The following is a 19610-nucleotide window of genomic DNA, read 5'->3' on the forward strand; positions in this document are numbered from 1 at the left end:
TCAAAAAAAAAAAAAAAAAAAAAAAAAACATACTGATAGGGAAAAATGTACATTGTGAGGCTTATATGGGGCTCACAATTTAGACTTTAAAATTTTTTTTTTTTTAAAGCAGTCAGCATATAGTTTGTATAATAGTATGCCCTCAAAATCACTCAACAAACAGCCATTAATGTCTAATCCCCTGGATACAAAAGTGAGTATATCCCTGAGTAAAATTGGGCAAATTGTGCCCAATTTGTCATTTTCCCTACCTAGTGTCGTGCTACAAGCTCGTGTTACCAAGGAGCAGATGTCTTAAATTTGGTGTTTATCGCTCCCACACACTCATACTGGTCACTGGAAGTTTAACATGGCACCTAGTGGCAAAGATCTCTTTGAGGATCTTAAAAAAAATAAATAAAAATAAAAATTGTTGCTCTATGTAAAGATGGCCTAGGCTATAAGAAGATTGCCAACACACTGAAACTGAGCTGTGGCACTCTGGCCAAGAACTTTCAGTGGCTTAACAACTGGTTTCACTCTGGACAGGCATTGCCATGGTCGACAAAAGAAGCTGAGTGCCTCTGCTCAGCGTCATATTCAAGTGTTGTCTTTGCAAAATTTATGCATCAGTGCTGCCAGAATTGTTGCTCAGTAAGTACGCCACACATTGCATCAAATAGGTCTGCATGGCTGTCATCCCAAAAGAAAGCCTCTTCTAAAGATAATGCAAAGAAAGCCCACGAACAGTTTGCTGAAGACAAGCAGACTAAGGACATGGATTACTTTGAACCATGTCCTGTGGTCTGATGAGACCAAGATAAACTTATTTCATTCAGATGGTGTCAAGATAAGATAATCCTTTAATAGTCCCACAGTGGGGAAATTTCAGTATGTTACAGCAGCATAGTAATACAGATACAGGATAATACACAGTAATATATTACGGAAGTAGACACACATAAGCTGAGAAGATATACTAGGAGTCCATAGCAGCTAAGGAACAGAAGAAGAAAGAAGGAGGACTTCATAATCCTAATCATTAGTTCTCTGTGCGGAGTGTCTTCGCTTGGTCTGATGTAGATTATACAGCCTGGTCGCGGTTGGAAGGAAAGACTTGCGATAGCGCTCCTTCTCACACTTAGGGTGAAGCAGACGGTCACTTACAGTGCTGCCAAGTGCCATCAAGGTCCCATACATGGGATGGGATTTGTGCTACTGCATGGAGGTCACCACAGACAGTATCCTTCTGTCACCCGTCACCTGTACTGGGTCCAGGGGGCTCCCCAGGATAGAGCTGGCCCTTCTGATCAGCCTGTCAAGTCTATTTCTGTCCCTGGTTGATATACTGCTCCCCCAGCAGGCCACACTGAAAAAGATGGCTGAAGCAACCACAGAGTTGAAAAAGGCCCCTGGACTCCAAAGCCCCTCAGCCTCCTGAGCAGGTAGAGTCTGCTGTGGCCCTTTCTGTGCAGCACCTCCAGGTGGTCAGCCCAGTTTAGTTTATTATTGAGGAGCACACCCAGATACTTATAGGTCCTGACTATCTCAATGCATGTCCCTTGGATCTCCACCGGGGTCGGACGACTTCTCCGTTTACTAAAGTCCACCACCATCTCCTTGGTCTTCCCAGCATTAATCCTGAGGTGGTTCCGCTAGCACCATTCAACAAAGTCCCGGTTTAAGTCTCTGTATTCTCTATCGTCACAATCAGTGATAAGGCCTACTATAGCAGAGTCATCGGAGTACTTCTGTAAGTAACAGCTGGATGAGTTGTGCCTAAAGTCAGCAGTGTACAGTGTGAAGAGAAATGGGGCAAGAACTGTCTTGTGGTGCCCCCGTACTACAGATCACAGTGTCCGACACACAGTCCCAGGCTCTCACATACTGAGGGCGGTTTGTCAGGTAGTCTAGGATCCAGTTGGACAGGTGCTGGTCCACACCACCAAGGTTCAGCTTCTCCCTCAATAGCCCTGGCTGAATGGTGTTGAACGCACTGGAGAAATCAAAGAACATTATTCTCACAGTGTTCCTGGGTTTCTCCAGGTGAGGGAGAGCTCTATGAAGAAGGTGGATGATGGCGTCATCTACCCCAATGCCCGGCCGGTAGGCAAACTGGAGGGGGTCCAGAGCGGAGCTCACTAGGGGGCGTAGGTGTGTCAGAACCAGTCTCTCTAGGACCTTCATCAGGTAGGATGTCAGTGCTACAGGTCGGTAGTCACTGTAGCCCATCGGGTTGGGTCAATCGTGTAAGGCAGCAACCATGTGAGGAGTACAAAGACAAGTGTGTCTTGCCTACAGTCTAGCATGGTGGTGGTAGTGTTATGGTTTGGGGCTACATGAGTGCTGCTGGCTGTGGAGAGCTACAGTTCAATGAGGGAATCGTGAATGGCAATATGCCTTGTGACAGAGCATGATCCTCTTCCTTTGGAAACTGCGCCACAGGGCAGTATTCCAACATAACCCCAAACACATCTCCAAGATGACAACTGCCCTGTTAAAGAAACTGAGAATATAGGTGTCTCCTGCTCTAAACCCTATTGATCATCTGTGGGGCACCCTCAAACGAAAGGTGCTGGAGCGCAAGTTCTCTAACTTCCAGCAGTTCTGTAATGTCTTAATGGAGGAGGGGAAGAGGATTCCAGTGGCAACCTGTGACGCTTTAGTGAACTCCATGCCCAAGAGGGTTAAAGGGGTATTCCCATGTACATAATCATATCTATATTTGTAGATAATTAAAAGTTAAACATTTTTACAATTATAAGTAATTAAAAATTCTGCAGAGTTTTAAAGGTTTTCCCTAACTTTCTTAGTGGTGACAGTCTGTTATCTTGATTGGTTGCAATGGATACGACCACCTATGCAGAAACATTCTATGGTCTGGGACTTGTCAGGAACCCAGCCATGATTACCTTATTGTAGCTGTGTTATCAGGCAGGTACACTACATGTATCAGAAGATATCCCGGCCACAATAAAGACATCATGGCTGATTTTCTGACCCTAGAAAGTTCCTGCGTTCATAGTCGTATCCACTGGCAACCGATCAAGATAACAGACTGTCACCACAAGATATTTAGAGAAAATCTTTAAAACTCTGCACAATGTTTAATTACTTATATTTGCAAAAATGTTTCACTTTGAATTATCTACAAATTTAAAAATAGTTATGTACATGGGAATACCCCTTTTTGGCAGTGCTGGAAAATAATGTTGGCCACATAAAATATTGACATTTGGGGCACAATTTGTCCATTTTCACTTAGGGCTGTTGCCAGGGGTTTAGACATTAATGGCTGTGTGTTGAGTGATTTTCATGGCACACCAAATTTACGCTGTTATACAAGCTGTACACTGACTACTTTAGATTGTATCAGTTTGTCATATGTTTAGTGTTGTCGATTGAAAATATATAATGCAATAAGTACAAAAATGTCACTTTTGTGAGATACAGAACCTGTGAAAAATATTTTTTGTGGTGTGATTTACTGCTGCTGTGAACTGCTGCACATTTTCTGTGTTGAAGTTTATATTAAAAATATCTACCACATTCTCAGTTCATATGGATGCACATTAAACATCACTAGAAATTCTGTATGGAAAGCACTGTGTTTGCAAACCCTAAAGGGATCCTATCACTCAGACATGATTTTTTCTAAGTGCCACGTCGGAATAGCTTTAAGAAAGTCTATTTGTCTCCTACCTTTCGTTGTCTTCTCCGCGCGCGGTTGACCTACAATCCTGGTTCTTGTCAGTATGCTAATGAGTTCTCTCGCAGCACTGGGGGTGGGCCCCAGCACTCAGACAGTAATGGGGGCATCTCTCCAGTGCCGCCGCCTCTTCATCAGCAACAGTATTGGAAGCGGACATTTTCTCGTGGCCTGTGGGAATGCGCAATCTGCTCTGCCAAAGGCCCGAGGCCTTAGAAGTTACAAGCCACTGCCGGAAGAAGAGGCTGAAGATGATGTTGCTAAAGAGGAGGCGGTGGCGCTGGAGAGAGTTCTCTCGCAGCATTGGGGACACCCCCAGTGCTCTCTGAGCGCTGGGGCCCACCCCCAGTGCTGCGAGAGAGCTCATTAGCATACCGACAAGAACCGGGATTGTAGGCGAATGGTGGCGCGGAGAAGATGACGAAAGGTAGGAGGCAAATAGCCTTTCTTAAGGCTATTCTGACGTGGTACTTAGAAAAATCATGTCTGAGTTATAGGATCCCTTTAACCCCTTAACGCTAAATCACGTACCTGTACGTCAGGGAATGTGGTCAGTTCCCGCATTCCCACGTACCTGTACGTGATTGAGATTGCACGGGCTCAGAAGCAGAGCCCGTGCGATCTCCATGGGAGGCCGGCTGTATCTGACAGCCAGGCTTCCCCTGTAGCAGCAGGGACGGTGATTGCACCGACCCCCCCCCCCCCCCCTGTTTAACCCTTAAGCTGCCATGATCCATAGTGATCATGGCACCCTAGGGGTTTGGCCGGGCTATAAAGCATGGTGCCGGCAGCATCAGGAGTCTGTGTGAGCTGTAATTTACAGCTAGGCAGTATCAGGAGTCTGTGTGAGCTGTAATTTACAGCTACATGCTGCTCCTTAATCCCTCCCCCCATCGGAGCGAGCTCCGATGGGGGGAGGATTAACCCCTTGGATGCCAGGACGAGTGGAAGCTAGTCTATGCATCTGCATAGTTAGCTTCCTCTATAGACTGCAATACACGTGTATTGCAAGTCTATAGTTAGTATAGAACCAGTGATCCTCTCTGATCGCAGGTTCTAGTGTGCTTACAGCACAAATGTAAAAAAGTTTAAAAAAATAAAGTGTGTAAAACAAACAAACAAAACAAACATAGTTACATTTCTTGTAAATCTGGAAAATCGCTGTTACACTTGTAAGCCTTGTAACGTCCAAAATAAATTAAAATACAATCAAAAGATGATGCCGATATAAAGCAGAGATATGGGAGATAATATTTATTACTGTATTTGGGTGGTATAACTATCTGCCTGAAAAGCAGAGAATTTCACATTTTGAAAATTGCAATTTTTTCCAAATTTCCATCAAATTTCCTATTTTTTTAATAAGTAAATACAAAAATATTGATTAGTGTTTACCACTAACATGAAGTATAATGTGTTACGAGAAAACATTCTCAAAATCACTTGTGTAAGTTAAAGCGTCTCAAAGTTATTGCCATTTAAAGTGACACATGTCAATTTTGAAAAAACAGGCCTGGTCCTTAACATACTTTTGGGCTGTGTCCTTAAGGGGTTAAATACCTTAACCAGACCTTACTGCACATAACCAGTAAGGTTATGGACATGGACTTTTAGTTGTTCATTCTCAGCACTTTTTAAACCTATAATCTCTTTTGCAATACGGGGTTTCCAATCTATACCCAGTTGATGTCAGGCAAGAGGAAATCTCTGTAATTGTACAACCCCAGTTTGATGGTTTTGATGTTCTCATCTTTCTTTGAATTAGATACATTGAATTGCAAGATAACATGTACTTTACCATTCATGTAACAATTTACACTCCTATCTATTCTTTCTAGAATGGGAGGTATTCCAGCTGTGAATGGGAAAGGGGAGCGTCTTTTACTGTATATAGGAATTATCGACATTTTGCAGTCTTACAGGTAATTGGTTGTTTCTCTACAAATTATCAACAGTTAGACTTTATTGCATGTAGCAGAGTTATGCATTTCTGGGCAAAGCATGATATATATATATAAAAGGGGTTCCTGTTTTATATTTTCCTATTTCTTTTGTAGTCATTCCCAGGTTAGGCTCAAAAAAAGCAGCAAAATCTGTAAAGGAAAAAAAGCTGCTTTTCTGCATTGTAGGGACTTTTTCTAAAGGGGTCTTCTCATCTCAGGATTTCAGCTGCCACTACTGTCTTTTCTTCCCTTCACTTACTGGTTTTCAGTTCATTCCATCATTGAGCTCTTGCTTGTTGTAAGTGGCACAGATCTCTCTTGATATACTTAAACAGACTCCGTTTAGCCCATTAACTGCCAAATGTTAAAAAAATTATTTTTGCTTTATTTATGTCTGTCTACATCCCAATAGTAAGAAAAACATGTAGCTTGGGTTTCAGCATAATCACCTTTTCTCAAAATTTGCAATTTTAGTCCAATCCCCAAATGGGGATCATGGCACACACTGTCTAGGTTTGATGTCATATTTGAAAGCATTGCATGTGTAGCCCAACATTGCATGCAGGACATTGTTTCCTTGCACCTCTCTTGCACACTGTGCATTTCCAATGTTTCCGCATTTGATTGCGTTCGATGCAGTGTGATCCTGATGTCTACTGGAAAATGATCTTTTGTGTGAAAGGCAATGTATGCATGTGATCAGCTTACGTTTCCTATCACGGGTGGCATCCTGCTGGAGCTCGTGAATGTCCTTTTTCTATTCCTGAATGACTGATAGCGTTCGTAGGTGGGTTAAAAGTACCCGATCCCCAGTTGGGGATCAAGGCAGTTAATGGGTTAAGTGAATACAAGTCTGAATGATCCTTGAGATGGAAATACCAGTACTTGTTTTTTCCGATCACATTTTTACCCAACCATAACAGTATGTAAATGTAGGTCAATATCAATTTCGTTGTTAAAAATGTTGAATTTTAACTTTCTCGCTTATTTCATTTGGGGACAAAGCACCGCGGGTATACACCTGGCCACTAGCTCTACCTCCAGGTATACCTTCTCCATAGACACTGTGCTAGCCAGTTTTAACCTAGTGTCTGTATGAGGCAGACACTTCCTGACTTAGGTCTTTCTGTCTTGCATCTTTTTTTATTTTCTCTTTGTCATATACATACACACACACACACCTGCGGAGGGGTATAGTATGGAGGCAGAGCAGTTTTTTTTTGTTTTGTTTTTTTTTTACTTCTAGTATCAGCCTCATAGTGGTGAGGTCTATACTCAAGGTACTTGGTGCAGTCTCCCCCAATGAATACAACGAGAAAAGGATTTTATGATGAGTACAAAAATCCAGTTGTTAATCCTCCGATATTTATAATATGCTTTTTAATGTAGTTTAAAAACACTTTACACAGCAGGGACTGGTGAAAATGCATGTGATCAGAGAAAGCGAAGATTATCGGCATTTAATCTCACAGATGCTATGGTCAGAAGTGATCATGGTATCTTAGTGGTTCTTTTATTTTCAGTTTGTTTTGTTCTGCAGGCGAAAATTTGGTTTTGTATCCATGGCAGCTGGGAATCTTCTAAAGAGTCCCAGACCTTCCAGTGCTATGCTACTTTGCTTTTGTTGTGGCAGGGCTCAAAAGTAACATAGCCAGTTTTATTATAGATAGGTGGATAGAGAGAGAGATATCTCTATGTACATATGTGTGTGTTTGAAAACATTTAAATCAACCCCTTTTCCTAGCTGACATCATTATTCTAGATGACACAAGGGGTTCTCATGACATATTTTGCATTGGGGCCAGGAGTTTCAAGTTACGTTTCTACATATAAAAATAACCAAAAAAAAGATCTAAATAAACATTTTGGGTATCACCGCAGCTCGATAATGTCTGAACTATTAAAATATAAATTAAATATTTTATCTTATATGCTGAATACCATAGTGGGGAAAAATGGCAAATAAGAACTGCAACTTTCACCGCAAAATGCATCTGTCACTTTTCCCGCACAGTAAAAGCAAAATCTGTATGAAAATGGTACTACTTGTTTTTTTTTGTTTTTTTTTTCCAGTTTCCCTCTATTCTCATTATTTTTTTCTTCTTCTAGTTTTCCCATCACATCATATAAAATATACTAATGTAAAATACAATTTGTCCTGCAAAATTCAGGCCCTCATATGGCTATGATAGCAAAAAAAAAAAAATGTTTTAAATTTATTTTTTTTAATCTTTTAAAGCTTTTAGAAAGTGAGGAGTAGAATTCAGAAATCCAGAAATGAAAATTGGTTTGGTCCCGACGTTGTTAAAAGGGATATTCAGGGCATGAAATTAATTTAGCAGGCCTGGGCATTTGTTGCATTTGGGCGTTTTTTTTTTTTTTCTCCCTTCAGTGAATTTTGTAACAAAGAAAAGTACTCGGTATTGAGAAGTCAGTGAATTTATGTCTGTTTTTTGTGCCATCATTGGCGTTCATTCACATCATTTAAGGGATGGCAGGTTTTGTTTTCTCTGCAGTCAATACAGAAAGTTTACTCAGTGAAGCACATAGTGTTTTCTCAGAGGGGGAGTTACCAGTCTCCAGCCTAGGACCTTCCTCCCTTAAGGGAACGTTTCGGCAGTTAACAAAGATCTATAAAGACTATTATAGAAGTTGGTGGGAAGTCCAATCTCTAGATAGCTATATCAAGCATAATATTGTCCCACGTGGGCTAAGGATTACATTATTACCTGCGCCAAGGCTTAGATCTAAAGATCTACAAGACAAATGGGATAAGGAAATAACTCTGAGTTCTCTAAAGCTTATGCAGATCTGACTAGAGGAAGAAAAACAACTTCTTAAAAAATTGGAGGTGGAGCTTAATACGGAGAGGGAAAAAGCGAAATCTTTAGCCGAATTGTCAGGCTTTGAGGGAAAAGATAGACAATTACAGCAAGTGATTGAGAAATTTAGCTCACAAATAAAGGAACGCAAACATTTCCAATTTTTAAGGGATCTGCAGGAGTTTAGAGATAAAAAAGCATATGAGATTGTAACCAATCAACAGCAACAAAAAACGGTAGCCAGGGACCATCCTTCATCGTCAGAGGGTGAAACAACTGACTCTGAACGGTCCACTACTAGTGCTGCTAATTTGAGATTGACACCGCGAAACCAATCCCGTGGGAGGAGAGGTAGGGGTAGGGGCTCCACCAAAGAACATTTTTTAGACAAAAATCCCCCATCTCGAGCTACCTACTGTGGGGCAGGAAGGACAATTGAATACAATGTGTCATCCGTACCCTAAAGAGAGGGATACTTCAAGGGACAATATGAGTAGGGTCATTAATCTTTCTTCACATGTGTTCACACAGGCAGAGATCGCGTTACTGAGTAAAGGATTATCTTATGTCCCGACAGTTAAATTTAATTCTTTTGACTGGGTTAAGGACATTAATCTATTTGCCAGGAAATTGAAGTGGAAGAAACACCATATGAAATTGAGGCGTGAAAAATGTGAGGAGGTGGGTTTGGAAGCTACAGATTATGAGGGCCTAAAAGTATTGGAGGACCTTCTTAAAGAATCAGAACAGATAGAAGGAAAAGGCCCATTTACCAATCTGAAAATATAGAGTAAAAAACAGCCCCCTCCGGGGGATTTTACTCATATTGACTTATTTACCCAGTTGGTGACGGATGGATTAAGAGAGATGGAGGGAATTAGTAACAAATTGTACCAGTCTAACTTAAGTAAAAATGAGGTGGAAGCTCTACTTGCACTGGAAAGGGACTATAATTTAGTCCTGAAATGCACTGACAAAGGAGGCAATGTGGTAGCCCTGGATAGGGAAAGATATACAGATATGTGTTGGAGCATGCTAAAAAACACCGATTGTTATGAGATCAGTAAGGAGATAGTGGGTGAATACAGGTCTGAACTGAAGGCAATCCTTGACCATGCATTGCAGGATGGACTTATTGACCAACAAGAGAAGGACTTTTTATTTCCTCGACACCCAGTACTGGCTACTTTTTACGCACTGCCCAAAATTCATAAGGGGCTGCAGCCTCTTAGGGGTAGACCCATAGTGTCCCAAATTGATAGTCTTACACAGAATTTAAGTATATATTTGGATAATATACTGAGACCATTTGTTCTGGGACTTACATCATATACTAGGGATACTATGGACGTCCTAAAGAAATTGGATGGTGTGGTGATGGAGGAGGGGAGTGCGTTTGCCAGTCTGGATGTCGAGGCATTATATTCCTCGATCCCACATGCAAAGGGATATGAGGCAGTATGGCATTATCTCAGGTCCAGAAGGATTCAGTTACAACCTCATAACGAATTAGTTATGAAACTGCTGGCTTTCGTCCTTGAAAGAAACATTTTTCTGTTTGAGGGGCGGACCTTCCACCAGCTGAGGGGGACGGCGATGGGGAGCCCTGTGGCTCCCACGTATGCCAATCTCTTCCTCGGCTGGTGGGAGGAAACCGTGGTTTTCTCGGACGATGACAGTTGGTGGACTGAACATATTGACCTCTGGTGTCGTTACATTGACGACGTGTTGATTTTGTGCAAGGGGTCAAAAGAACAGTTTGAACGGTTCGTTAGCCAACTTAATGTCAATACACTAGGGTTGAGATTTACTGCGGAGTTTGATTTCCACTCCATGACCTTTCTGGACCTGAAGTTGGAAAAAATGCATGATGGGAAGATAGCTACAACTGTCTTTCGCAAGCCAACTGCAACGAATAGCCTTTTAAATTGGGGTAGCTCTCATCCAACCCCTCTTAAAAGAGGGATCCCTTTAGGACAATTTTTGAGGGCAAGGCGCAATTGCTCCTCAAATTCGGAATTCATTCGAGAATCAAGGGAATTGTCACAGAGGTTTGAGGAGCGAGGATTCCCAAGACCAGTGATTCAGGGAGCATTTAGGAGGGCACAAAAGACAGAACGGAAAACACTCCTGGTCCCAAAACTACGTATACAGGGGTCAGAAAGTTGCAGGGTGATTGGCACTTTTGATTCTTGTCATAAGGAGATACGATCCCTGCTACAAAAATATTGGGGCATCCTTAAAGCTGATGCTGAAATAGGCGACTTGTTGGGTGACAAACCCGATATAACATTTCGACGAGGTCGAAACCTCAAGGACAGGCTGGTCCATAGCCTACTTCCTGAAATTCCTAGAGGGGGGACTTGGCTCACCGGTGGTAGGAGGGGTGGCACACATAGCTGTGGGAGGTGCACAGCATGCCCATTCATTGATAGAAATAAGGAGTTTGAGAATAAACAAACAGGAAAAACATTTGTTTGTAGGGATTTTGCCACCTGCGCGACCATGGGGGTAGTCTACCTCCTCAGCTGTCCATGTCCAATGTTATATGTAGGAAAAACTATTAGACAGCTGAGAAGGAGAGTGAGAGACCATGTATGTGATGTGCTTAATGAAAGGGATACACCAGTAGCACGTCATTTCAATACCTGTCACGCAGGTTTGGTGACAGGTTTAAAGGTCCAGGTGATTGAGGTTATTAGACCACCAAGGCGGGGAGGTGATTGGGACCGTCTCATTTTACAAAAAGAGACACAATGGATATATAGGTTGGACACATTATCCCCAAAGGGACTCAATGAACAAATGGATTTTTCTTGTTTCATTTGAAAATAGGGTGGTGTTTTTGATTGTTACTTACCTTATAGTGGTCCATTTTTTCCTTATTTCTGCTGTAATACCTCTAAACGATTGCTCCGGTTCTTTTTCATAACCTGCATCATTGATATCTTGATACATTTGTTTGTGTTTTGGAAACTAGGTGTCACACATATTGATACATATTATATATATATATATATATATATATATATATACTTTTTTGTCCTTTCCGTTCTGCGATACACTTTTTGATACTTAGTAGAGATGAGCGAACACTAAAATGTTCGAGGTTCGAAATTCGATTCGAACAGCCGCTCAATGTTCGTGTGTTCGAACGGGTTTCGAACCCCATTATAGTCTATGGGGAACAGATACTCGTTAAGGGGGAAACCCAAATCCGTGTCTGGAGGGTCACCAAGTCCACTATGACACCCCAGGAAATGATGCCAACACCTCTGGAATGACACTGGGACAGCAGGGGAAGCATGTCTGGGGGCATCTAACACACCAAAGACCCTCTATTACCCCAACATCACAGCCTAACAACTACACACTTTACACACTCAATACCACCTCTCTGACAGTAGGAAAACACCTTGAAACATGTGTATTTGGCACTTGCAGTGAGGAGAGCTTGTCACCAGCAGTGAATTTGGCCCTTGTAGTAAGTTGAGGTTGGCACCAACATTTGTTTTGAAAATCAGGGTGGATTGAGCTTCTAACCAGCAGAGTTTGGGCAAATTCATGGTGGAGGGAGCCTCTAAAACCCCCAGTTTGGACCAATTCATGGTGGAGGGAGCCTCTAAAAACCCCAGTTTGGACCAATTCATGGTGGAGGAAGCCTCTAAAAACCCCAGTTTGGACCAATTCATGGTGGAGGGAGCCTCTAAAAAACCCAGTTTGGACCAATTCATGGTGGAGGGAGCCTCTAAAAAACCCAGTTTGGACCAATTCATGGTGGAGGGAGCCTCTTTCCAGCCCAGTTTGGACCAATTCATGGTGGAGGGAGCCTCTAACCAGCCCAGTTTGGACCAATTCATGGTGGAGGGAGCCTCTAACCAGCCCAGTTTGGACCAATTAATGGTGGAGGGAGCCTCTAACCAGCCCAGTTTGGGCAAATTCATGGTGGAGGGAGTCTCTAAAAAACCCATTTTGGACCAATTCATGATGGAGGGAGCCTCTAACCAGCCCAGTTTGGGCAAATTCATGGTGGAGGGAGCCTCTAACCAGCCCAGTTTGGACCAATTCATGGTGGAGGGAGCCTCTAACCAGCCCAGTTTGGACCAATTCATGGTGGAGGGAGCCTCTAAAAAACCCAGTTTGGACCAATTCATGGTGGAGGGAGCCTCTAACCAGCCCAGTTTGGACCAATTCATGGTGGAGGGAGCCGCTAACCAGCCCAGTTTGGGCAAATTCATGGTGGAGGGAGCCTCTAACCAGCCCAGTTTGGGCAAATTCATGGTGGAGGGAGCCTCTAACCAGCCCAGTTTGGACCAATTCATGGTGGAGGGAGCCTCTAACCAGCCCAGTTTGGACCAATTCATGGTGGAGGGAGCCTCTAACCAGCCCAGTTTGGACCAATTCATGGTGGAGGGAGCCTCTAACCAGCCCAGTTTGGACCAATTCATGGTGGAGGGAGCCTCTAAAAACCCCAGTTTGGACCAATTCATGGTGGAGGGAGCCTCTAAACAGCCCAGTTTGGACCAATTCATGGTGGAGGGAGCCTCTAAAAAACCCAGTTTGGACCAATTCATGGTGGAGGGAGCCTCTAACCAGCCCAGTTTGGACCAATTCATGATGGAGGGAGCCTCTAAACAGTCCAGTTTGGGCAAATTCATGGTGGAGGGAGCCTCTAAAAACCCCAGTTTGGACCAATTCATGGTGGAGGGAGCCTCTAAAAACCCCAGTTTGGACCAATTCATGGTGGAGGGAGCCTCTAAACAGCCCAGTTTGGGCAAATTCATGGTGGAGGGAGCCTCTAACCAGCCCAGTTTGGGCAAATTCATGGTGGAGGGAGCCTCTAACCAGCCCAGTTTGGGCAAATTCATGGTGGAGGGAGCCTCTAAAAACCCCAGTTTGGGCAAATTCATGGTGGAGGGAGCCTCTAACCAGCCCAGTTTGGGCAAATTCATGGTGGAGGGAGCCTCTAAAAAACCCAGTTTGGACCAATTCATGGTGGAGGGAGCCTCTAACCAGCCCAGTTTGGACCAATTCATGGTGGAGGGAGCCTCTAACCAGCCCAGTTTGGACCAATTCATGATGGAGGGAGCCTCTAAACAGCCCAGTTTGGGCAAATTCATGGTGGAGGGAGCCTCTAAAAAACCCAGTTTGGACCAATTAATGGTGGAGGGAGCCTCTAACCAGCCCAGTTTGGACCAATTCATGGTGGAGGGAGCCTCTAACCAGCCCAGTTTGGGCAAATTCATGATGGAGGGAGCCTCTAAACAGCCCAGTTTGGGCAAATTCATGGTGGAGGGAGCCTCTAACCAGCCCAGTTTGGACCAATTCATGGTGGAGGGAGCCTCTAACCAGCAGAGTTGTGGGAAAGCAGGGTGGAGGGAGCCTCTAACCAGCAGAGTTGTGGGAAAGCAGGGTGGAGGGAGCCTCTAACCAGCAGAGTTGTGGGAAAGCAGGGTGGAGGGAGCCTCTAACCAGCAGAGTTGGTGGAAATCAGGGTGGAGGGAGCCTCTAACCAGCAGAGTTGGGGGAAATCAGGGTGGAGGGAGCCTAGTATTAGCAGAATTGTGCAACGCTTATGGTGGATGAGTATGAGGATGCGGAGGAATTGGAGAGGTTGAGTACAGACATGGAGTTTCATGTTGGGGTGCTTTACACAGGTGGGCACAAAAATGAAGGCTCTATCCAGTGGTGGTTCATTTTTATCAAAGTGAGCTGGTCGGCACTCTCAGCTGACAGACAGGTGCGCTTGTCAGTGATGATGCCACCGGCTGCACTGAACACCCTCTCAGATAGGACGCTGGCGGCAGGACAGGACAGCACCTCCAAGGCATATAGGGCAAGTTCAAGCCACAGGTCCAACTTCGACACCCAATACGTGTAGGGCGCAGAGGGGTCGGAGAGGACAGGGCTGTGGTCGGAAAGGTATTCCCGCAACATGCGCCTATACTTCTCACGCCTGGTGACACTAGGACCCTCCGTGGCGGCACTTTGGCGAGGGGGTGCCATCAAGGTGTCCCAGACCTTAGACAGTGTGCCCCTCGTTTGTGTGGACCGGTGAGAACTTGGTCGCCTACTGGAGGAACTGCCCTCCCTGCCGCCAACGTCACATGCTGGAAACATCTCCATCATATTCTGCACCAATTGCCTGTGGCAAGCATTGATGCGATTGGCCCTCCCCTCTACCGGAATAAAAGACGAGATGTTGTTTTTATACCGGGGGTCAAGGATAGCAAAGATCCAGTACTGGTTGTCCTCCATGATTTTGACAATACGCTTGTCGGTTGTAAAGCACCCCAACATGAACTCTGCCATGTCTGCCACAGTGTTAGTTGGCATGACTCCTCTGGCCCCACCGGAAAGTTCAATCTCCATTTCCTCCTCATCGTCCATGTCTACCCATCCACGCTGCAACAATGGGACGATTCGAAGTTGCCCGGAAGCCTCCTGTATCACCATCACATCATCGGACAACTCTTCTTCCTCCTCCTCCTCCTCCTCCTCCTCCATTAAACGCAGTGAAGCGGACAGATGTGTGGACCTACTCTCCAGCTGTGACGGATCGGATGCTATCCCTAACTCCTCTGTGTGATCTGAGTTATCCCTGATGTCAATCAGGGATTCTCTCAGAACACACAAGAGCGGGATTGTAAGGCTCACCATCGCATCCTCAGAGCTCACCCTCCTTGTGGACTCCTCAAAGACCCGTAGGATGTCACAAAGGTCTCTCATCCATGGCCACTCATGGATGTGAAACTGAGGCAGCTGACTTTGTGGCACCCTAGGGTTTTGTAGCTGGTATTCCATCAAAGGTCTCTGCTGCTCAACCACTCTATTCAACATCTGAAACGTTGAGTTCCAGCGTGTGGGGACGTCGCACAAAAGCCGGTGTTGTGGCACATGCAGGCGTTGCTGGAGAGATTTTAAGCTAGCAGCGGCTACTGTCGACTTGCGAAAGTGGGCGCACATGCGCCGCACTTTCACCAGTAGCTCTGGAACATTGGGGTAGCTCTTTAGGAAACGTTGCACCACTAGGTTGAAGACGTGGGCCAGGCATGGAACATGTTGGAGTCCGGCAAGCTCCAGAGCTGCTACCAGGTTCCGGCCGTTATCACAAACGACCATGCCTGGGCCCAGGTGCAGCGGCTCAAACCATATTGCCGTCTCATCGAGGAGGGCATCCCTCAACTCGGAGGCAGTGTGCTGTCTGTCCCCCAAGCTGATCAGCTTCAGCACAGCCTGCTGACGTCTACCAACGCCAGTGCTGCAACGTTTCCAACTCGTAGCTGGGGTCAATCTAACAGCGGAGGAGGAGGCGGTGGCGGAGGAGGAGGCGGTGGAGGAGGAGGAGGAGGAGGAGGGGTGTTCTTCTCGTGTCCCTGCCAGGAATGTTAGGCGGGGAGACAAGGTACACCGGGCCAGTTTGGGAAGCAGTCCCAGCCTCAACTACATTCACCCAGTGTGAAATGTAGCGTCCCTGTCCGCATGCACTTGTCCACGCGTTGGTGGTCAAGTGGACCTTTGTGCAAAGCGCGGAACTAAGGGCCCGTCTGATGTTGAGTGACACGTGCTGGTGCAAGGCAGGGACGGCACACCGGGAGAAGTAGTGACGGCTAGGGATGGCATAGCGAGGTGCCGCAGTTGCCATCAGGTCCAGGAAGGTGGGAGTTTCAACAAGCCGGAACGCCAACATCTCCTGGGCCAGCAGTTTAGCGATGTTGGCGTTCAAGGCTTGCGCGTGTGGGTGGTTAGCAGTGTATTTCTGCCGCCGCTCCAATGTCTGAGAGATGGTGGGTTGTTTTAAAGAAGCGCCTGATGGTGCCTTTGATGGTGCAGGAGAAGGAGATAAGACAGGAACAGGGGAGGATGAGGAAGAAGTCAACAAAGTGGCGGAGGCAGATGAAGTGGTGTCCTGGCTCGTCCTCTGGAGTGCATCGCCAGCACAGTCAGCAGTGGCAGTGGCGTGAACGGCAGGCGGCCTTTGTCCTGCCGTTGCTGCCTGCCACTGATTCCAGTGCTTGGATTCCAAATGACGGCGCATTGAAGTGGTGGACAGGTTGCTCTTCTCAGAGCCCCTAATCAATTTCGAGAGGCAAATTGTGCAGACAACACTATATCTGTCCTCGGCGCATTCCTTGAAAAAACTCCACACCTTCGAGAAACGTGCCCTCGAGGTGGGAGTTTTTCGGGGCTGGGTACGAACTGGAACATCTTGGGAGATTCCGGGTGTGGCCTGGCTTCGCCTAAGCTGCTGACCTCTGCCTCTAGCTACCCTTTTTGGTGCTGCGCCTGCCTCAACATCCACACTACTTTCCCCGCTTGACATCCCCCCTGTCCAGGTCGGGTCAGTGTCCTCATCATCCACCACTTCCTCTTCCAACTCCTGTCTCATCTCCTCCTCCCGCACAATGCACAGGTCAACTGGATGCCCTGACGGCAACTGCGTCACATCATCGTCGATGAGGGTGGGTTGCTGGTCATCCACCACCAAATCGAACAGAGATGGAGGAGACTCTAGTGTTTGAGCATCTGGACACAGATGCTCCTCTGTTAGGTTCGTGGAATCGTGACGTGGAGGGGCAGGTTGAGGGACAATGAAAGGAGCGGAGAACAGCTCTGGGGAGCAGGGACAGTTGGGGTTATTGTTCTGTGAAGCTTGGGAATTTTGGGAGGAAGGAGGACAAGACTGTTGGGTAATAGGAGGAGAGGAGGCAGAGTCTGACTGGCTGCTGGACAATGTGCTGTAAGCGTTATCCGACGGCCATTGCAAGACCTGTTCCTGGTTCTCGGGCCTACTAAGGTTTGTACCCTGCAGTTTAGTTAATGTGGCAAGCAACCCTGGCACTGTGGAGTGGCGCAATGCTTGCTGCCCCACAGGAGTAGGCACAGGACGCCCTGTGGCTTCACTGCTACCTTGCTCCCCAGAACCATTCCCCCGACCTCGCCCACGGCCTCGTCCACGTCCCTTTCCGGTAGCCTTGCGCATTTTGAATTCCCAGTTAGAAATTGGCACTATATACCAGTAGCAAAAATTGTGGGTGCACGTAACCCCAATATATTCTTTGAATTACCAGTCAGAAACTGGCACTATATGGCAGTAGCAAGAAATGATGGTATTTATAACCCCAATATATTCTTTGAATTCCCAGTCAGACAATGGCACTATATACCAGTAGCAAGAAATGAGGGTATTTGTAACCCCAATATATTCTTTGAATTCCCAGTCAGACAATGGCACTATATACCAGTAGCAAAAATTGTGGGTGCACGTAACCCCAATATATTCTTTGAATTACCAGTCAGAAACTGGCACTATATGGCAGTAGCAAGAAATGATGGTATTTATGACCCCAATATATTCTTTGAATTACCAGTCAGAAACTGGCACTATATGGCAGTAGCAAGAAATGAGGGTATTTGTAACCCCAATATATTCTTTGAATTCCCAGTCAGACAATGGCACTATATACCAGTAGCAAGAAATGAGGGTATTTATAACCCCAATATATTCTTTGAATTCCCAGTCAGACAATGGCACTATATGGCAGTAGCAAGAAATGAGGGTATTTGTAACCCCAATATATTCTTTGAATTCCCCGTCAGACAATGGCACTATATACTAGTAGCAAAAATTGTGGGTGCACGTAACCCCAATATATTCTTTGAATTACCAGTCAGAAACTGGCACTATATGGCAGTAGCAAGAAATGAGGGTATTTGTAACCCCAATATATTCTTTGAATTCCCAGTCAGACAATGGCACTATATACCAGTAGCAAGAAATGAGGGTATTTATAACCCCAATATATTCTTTGAATTCCCAGTCAGACAATGGCACTATATGGCAGTAGCAAAAATAGTGGGTGTATATAGCCCCAATTCTATTGCTAGGGGACTTGCAGGGTATTTCTGGGGTGAACGTGGGGGGGCACACCGTTGGAACGGGGATTTGGGGTGTATATATGGGGTATACGGGAATACACTGTCAGTGTATTCCATTCAGGATCCGCGGAAAGCTGGGTTGCGGCGATTGAGCCCGTCAGTGCCACGTTACACTGACAAGCTTCTCCCTGGAATTTAGCTCTTATAAGAGCTGTTGGTTCTCTTCTCCTTCCTATCCTAGCCTTTCCCTGCCTACCCAGAATCTAAGCCCTAGCTAACTGGACGGAAACCTCCGTCCCCAGTGAATTGCAAGCTCAGAATGACGCGAAGCTGGGCGACGCTGTTCTTTTAAATTAGAGGTACATGTTTTCGGCAGCCAATGGGTTTTGCCTACTTTTTTCAACGTCACCGGTGTCGTAGTTCCTGTCCCACCTACCCTGCGCTGTTATTGGAGCAAAAAAGGCGCCAGGGAAGGTGGGAGGGGAATCGAGTAATGGCGCACTTTACCACGAGGTGTTCGATTCGATTCGAACATGCCGAACAGCCTAATATCCGATCGAACATGAGTTCGATAGAACACTGTTCGCTCATCTCTAATACTTAGTAATGTTGTATTGGAAGCATACAAAAACCTGGTGAATATATCCCTTGTCTTGTTGATTAATCAGTATACGTGTATAGCCCCCGATTGTATGATTCACCAAGTCTCGTTCATATACCCCCATGATAATGATTTGGAATGGTGGCAGGCTTTGATGTAATACCTCCGCTATTACGAGTCGGCTTACCAATGTTTCCATAATAAGGTCCTGCGCATGCGTGTTATGTCATCTTTGACAGAATTTTTATCTGGAGTTGAATTACCGATGTATCTGGACTAAGTTCTTGCGCATGCGTGTGATGTCATCTCCTGTGTAAACATGTTGATGTGTAGTCCTCTATCAACACACATTGAGTGGATTACGATAATATCTGCATGATTACATGTGCACTGAATAAGTACGATCACTTAAGAGCAGGGCAATTGATACAAGATAACTGCCGGACAATTGGTTATGGATAATGCCGCCATGTAACATGGCAAGAGAAAATGAGGGAGGTACCTGTCAGTACGTAGCCATTCATGGAGGGGGTGTGTGCTCTATTAACATATGGAGTTACTGGTGTGTCATCATAGGCTGCGCCAGATTGGCTGAGCAAGATATCGGGGGGCGTGGTTACTGACTTAAAAGACCGGCAGTAACAGGGCACTTCACCGCTGTTTGTGGAGCGGTCCTG

At 45.4% G+C, this 19610-nt stretch overlaps 1 protein-coding gene across 7 annotated transcripts in view; it reads left to right on the plus strand.

Moving 5' to 3' along the window:
* Positions 1–19610, plus strand: part of PIP5K1C (phosphatidylinositol-4-phosphate 5-kinase type 1 gamma) — an 85122-nt gene that overhangs the window by 20564 nt on the left and 44948 nt on the right. For all 7 annotated transcript variants that reach the window (XM_075282074.1, XM_075282065.1, XM_075282082.1 and 4 more), the window contains exon 9: positions 5527–5610. In XM_075282074.1, the coding sequence (XP_075138175.1) occupies positions 5527–5610 (84 nt within the window). The remainder of the gene's footprint in view (positions 1–5526; positions 5611–19610) is intronic.

Source organism: Leptodactylus fuscus, chromosome 1 (assembly GCF_031893055.1).
Source record: "Leptodactylus fuscus isolate aLepFus1 chromosome 1, aLepFus1.hap2, whole genome shotgun sequence".
In the NCBI taxonomy this organism is placed as follows: domain Eukaryota; kingdom Metazoa; phylum Chordata; class Amphibia; order Anura; family Leptodactylidae; genus Leptodactylus; species Leptodactylus fuscus.